Source organism: Chrysochloris asiatica, unplaced genomic scaffold (assembly GCF_000296735.1).
Source record: "Chrysochloris asiatica unplaced genomic scaffold, ChrAsi1.0 scaffold00096, whole genome shotgun sequence".
Lineage (NCBI taxonomy): Eukaryota > Metazoa > Chordata > Mammalia > Afrosoricida > Chrysochloridae > Chrysochloris > Chrysochloris asiatica.
The window spans coordinates 9,852,436-9,857,618 of NW_006408614.1; the positions used below are offsets into that span (position 1 = coordinate 9,852,436).

General features: G+C 50.1%; 1 protein-coding gene across 1 annotated transcript in view; it reads left to right on the top strand.

Moving 5' to 3' along the window:
* MLPH (melanophilin) overlaps positions 1 to 5,183 on the top strand; it is a 44,492-nt gene that overhangs the window by 37,603 nt on the left and 1,706 nt on the right. The window contains exons 9-10 of the mRNA XM_006866779.1: positions 550 to 627; positions 2,524 to 2,582. Coding sequence (XP_006866841.1) covers positions 550 to 627; positions 2,524 to 2,582 — 137 coding nt within the window. The remainder of the gene's footprint in view (positions 1 to 549; positions 628 to 2,523; positions 2,583 to 5,183) is intronic.

The following is a 5,183-nucleotide window of genomic DNA, read 5'->3' on the forward strand; positions in this document are numbered from 1 at the left end:
AACAGAACAAAACACCGCCCAGTCCTCGTGCGCAACAGAACGAAACACCGCCCAGTCCTCATGCGCAACAGAACGAAACACTGCCCAGTCCTCATGCGCAACAGAACGACACACCGCCCGGTCCTGCCCCCTCCTCATAGTCCTTTCTATACCGGAGCCCACTGCTGCTGTCACTATGCCAGTTCATCTCATTGGGGGTCTTCCTCTTTGTCACTGACCCTCTACTTTACCAACCAAGATGTCCTCCAGGGACTGGACCCTCCTGATAAGGGTTAGTCAAAAAACCTCAGAGCACCAGTTGGATCTGAATTTCAGTTACTCAAAGGAGAATTTTCTAGTATAAATATATCCCATGCAACATTTGGTACAATGTTTTCTCCTTCTTGAAAAAAAAATACATTCGTTCTGTATCTGGAACCCAAATGTAACTGGGTGTTCTGTGTTTTCATTGCTAAACTGGCAACCCACCCCAGGGTCCTGGAGTGGAGGGATGGGTTAGTATATTTTAAGAGAATGGCCATCTAAGTTTTCTCCTTCTTTGCCCTGCAGATATTCCTTCCTCGACTCACTGGGAGAAAAGGTCAGAGCCCCGAGGGTCTGATCCCAGACCTTTCGAGTGAGGTCAAGGTGGGTGTTACTCCATCCAAGTTTGAGAGGCTGGACAAAGAGCAAATACAAACGCTACTCTGCCAAAGAATGACAAGTTTGTGGGCACGGGCAGCCCCTGGCACGGTGGCACTAAGATGCACAGGCTTTGGAACTTGGCAGCTCAGTCAGGTCCCTCACAGGGAGGTCCTACAGAGGTGATTTTGGGGATGTCCCAGACTAAACATCACTGTATGTGGGCGTGGGGCAGGCAGAGAGGAAAGCCAGACAGAGTTGACATCAATTAGAGTCCCACAGGGAACCCTGGCTGAACGGGAGCTAAATGTCATGCTGTGTAGGGACAAGGGGCAGAACCATCGACCCCTCTGTTCAACACACCCATTCCCAGACCCGTCTGACCCTCCCTGTCCAGCATGGCCTGGAGACAACCCAACTGAGACAGCCTGCACAGCAGGAAGGTGGCAGGTTATCAACAGATTGAGTGCCCCACAGGGGACACCATTGCCATCTCCTGAGATTAGGTAGGACTCAAAACCCAAACATAATGTCAGCAAGTCAATTCTGACTCACAGCAACCCTGTCTAAGGTGCTGAAACTGTAACTCTACAGGAGCAGACAGCCTCATCTTTCCCCCAAGAAGTGGCTGGGAGTTTTGAACCACAACCTTGTGGCTGCCCAGTGCTTATCCTACAAAGCCACCAGGGCTCCTTTAGTATGAACAGGGGGTACTGTCCCCAGTCACCCCAGAAGGAACCGAGATGTGTCCCAGGCCCTTCCTGAAAGCTAGGGGAGTCAATGGGCTTGGTAAGAATCATGCAGATCTTAAGTGACCAAAGGATCTCAGCCCAAGCTGCCTGACCCTGGCATTCCCCACCACTGGGCCATAGCGGGCCCCCAAACCAGGTGGCAAAATGCCAGGAAGCCAGATGTTAGAGAGCATCCCTAACATGTTTTGTCTCTCTTCACCCTGGAAAAGGTAAAACACACAATGAGAATTTCAGTCCTTCTCTTATTTAATCAGTCTTTATTGGCAAGAAAATGAGTTTCTCGGCTCACACTGTGTGAGGGAAGAAAAGCAAAGCCACCAGTACCGATGACTCTCCCAGCATCCCTGTGAAGGGATCACTGACCTCCGCACAGGAGCCTGAGGCTCAGAGAGGGCAAAGAAGTTGTGAGTGTCACACAGTGGCCAGGTCTTTGGAGATGAGGTCTGGGCTTCTTCCATCAAACCCCCAAAGTGGGCAGTTCTCCAAAAACAGTGACTCTGTCTTTCTCGGCAGGTCTTTGATGCTCATTGTTTTGATAAACTGCATTTTAATATGGTTTAAACCCAAACCAAACCCATGACCGTCCAGTCTATTCTGATTCATGGGGTCACCATAGGACAGAGTAGAACTGCTGTGTAGGGCTTCGGAAACTGTGAAGTCTTTAAGGGGGCAGACTGCCTTATCTTTCTCCCACAGAGCAGATAGTGGGTTCAAACCACCAACATTATTAGTACTTAACCCACTGTGCCACCAGGGCTCCTTTTAATGTACTTGTTGCTGGCGTTGTTAGGTGCTGAGTTACAGTGACCCTGGGCACAATAGAACAAAACACGGCTCGGTCCTACGCCATCCTCACAGCTGTAATTCTATGTGAGCTCATTTTACAGCTGCTGTGCCAGTCCATCTCATTGGAGGTCGTCCTCTTTTTCACTGACCCTCCACTTTACCAAGCATCATGTCTGTCTCCAGGGACTGGGCTCTCCTGATCACATGTCCAAAGTACATGACGCAATGTTTCACCATTCCCTCCTTGAAGGAGAATTCAGATCTTGCCAGAGAACAGAAGACAGTTGATCTGATTGGTTCAGAACCTGGAGAAAGAAGCAGAAGTTAAAGTTCGCCTTCAGTGTTCCTAAATTCTCTCTTCTAGGTCATGGGTGTGCCCCACCTTCTGAAGAAGTTCGGTCATTCCCCTAGAAGCCCTGGTAAGTTACAATTGCCCTTTTCCCACGAGGGTTGAGAAAGGGGCTCAGAGGAATGAGCACTTCCCTGTACCAGGGAAACTCATTTCCTGCCCCTGACACCCCAAACGACTTCTGGTGCAGGTTTAATATCCCACCTCAGCTTTGTGAACCACGCTCAGGGGTGAGGACACAGAGTTTGGACCAGCAGTGTGCTGGTTTTCTGTAGGATCAGCATGGACTGCTAACCGCAAAATCAGCAGTTCAAACCCACCAGTTGCTCCTTGAAAACCCTATACTGGTGTGCTATGAGTTGGAACCAACTTAGCAACAGGCATACAAAAGTGTTACTGTTTCTGTTGTTTTTGCTGTAAATTCTCCTAAACTGCTGCCCAGCTTTCATCCTTCATGCACAATATATAAAAGTTTAACCTTCTTTGATGTTCCAGTGAGGGCCCTGGGTAGTGTGAGCTCTTGGCGCTCAATAAGTAATCTAAAGGCTGGTGGCTCAAATCCACCTGATGCTGTGGAAGGATGGCCTGGTATTCTGCTTCGGTAACAGTGGCCAACAACCGAGTAGAGCTCAGTACTGCTCCGTAACACCCGGGGTAGCCATGAGTCAAAACCAACTCCAACACAATGGCTTCGGGTTGTGGCATCTCGGTGGCGACAAGAACATTGACTCTGCCCTGGGTGGATGTTACTCTTTGTGTCCTGGGGATTCTTCCTGTCACCCTTCTGGCTTCCCAACCAAAGAGGAGTGGCCCCACATGACCGCCATGTCTGCCACCCTGTATGTGAGCTCGGTCCTCGTCTCCCCTCCTTTCAAACTCCACCAAGCCATGCTTCTAAAGGTACTCCTCTCCATACCCTGCCGCTGCTGACAATCGATGGCTCCCATTTGCCTCAAGAGTGAAGTCAGATATCTTAACTGTCAGCCTGCACATTGACCCCACTCTGCCCCTACTACACGTCCTGTCCACACGCTGGACACCCCATACTTCCTGCCACACATATCCCATGGAAAGGTGAAGCAACATCTCTGCCTTCCGCCCAGTGTGCCTACTCCTCCCATCTCTGCCATGGGAGGCCCTATGACAGACAGTCTGTCCTCAGCCCTGAGTCCCTCCATCTCATCACTGCCCCCACTTCCATGCCGGCTCCTTGTCTGTGGCCACATGCTGGACAAGTCAGCCAGCGATGCCCTGCTAAGGGACTCATGGATGTCACTGCTGACCCTGAGGGCATTTCCCAGCATCCTTTTGCACTGGTGGTGGTGGTGTGCCGTGGAGTCGATTCCGACTCATAGTGACCCTGCATAGGGTTTCTGAGGCTGTACATCTTTATGGGAGCAGAAAGCCTCATCTTTCTCCCACAGAACTGCTGGTAGTTTCGAACTGCTGACCTTGAGATTAGCAGCCAGATTTGTAACCACCATGCTACTTGTGTTCACAGCAGGAGATGGGGGCTCATCCCTGAGTCCTATCTGAGTGCTCAGGCCAGCAGTTGTGTGATGCTATCTTGTCAGCTGTTCTGGAGGTCACTATTGGCCAGGAGACCACCACAAGCCAGCCTTTCAGGGTCTGAAGAGCACAGTGGAGACTTCTGACCTTCATGTCCCTCTGTGTCCCATTCCCAGTCCTTGCAGAGTAAGACCAAGGTGGACCCCCAACAGACTTAACTCTTTAGTTAGTAAGACCCTCAGCAGAGGCTCACCCCAGGGCAGGAACATGTCGTGAGTCCAGGCAAAGCTTATTTACCCAAAAAGTGGTGTGTTGTAAGCCAGCCTGCAAAAAAAAAAAAAAAAAAGATAGGAAGCTCTGATCTGTATCATCTGCCAATTTCCACCATGTAAACATTCCCAAGTCGCCACTGGGATGTCACTGAACATGACCTAAGGGAGCTGCGCACATCCAGCTACCCCGTGAGCAGTTCCAGCCGCCTCTACAAAGACCTTGTACCTCATCCCATGTGCTGGGGGTTAGGGGGTGGTCCCACCAAGAGACACACAGAAGTAGACTAGGGGTGCCTGTACCTCACCGGAGTGTGCTCACTGGGGCTCTGAGCTTAAGCAGTTCATGAGGATTTGAGGCCAAATGCTTCCAGCGATAGACCCATTAAGAAGCCCTGGTGGTGCCGTGGGTTAAGCACTGGACTGCTAACTGAAGAGCCAGCAGTTTGAATGCACCAGTTACTCTGGAAGAAAGCATAGGGAGGAAGCAGGATGAGTGATGTTACATTGGGGGGTGCGGAGGAGGAATGAGAAGAAACAAAATGTGTCTGAACTGCCGAATGGAAAATTAATTTACTCTGTGTGCCTTCACCCAATTCACAATTTGAAAAGGTTTGCTAAAAAGAGAGAGAGAATGGATTGAACTATTTATTTGCAAAATTGCTAAAATGTAAGCGCTTTGTTTAAAAAATGTAAATGCGTGAAACCTGGAGATAAGACAACGTTCATGCTTCTTCAGAGATAGTTAATGAGGAGAAGGCACTCGTTTTGGGGTAAGCTGATGTTTAACACTGCCTCCACCTCCCCTCACCCCCCTTTCACTTATGCCCAATTATTCCCCCTGCTGCCCCGTTTTTCCCATTCCCTCTCCCTCCCTGTGTATTGCCCCCCCCCCTC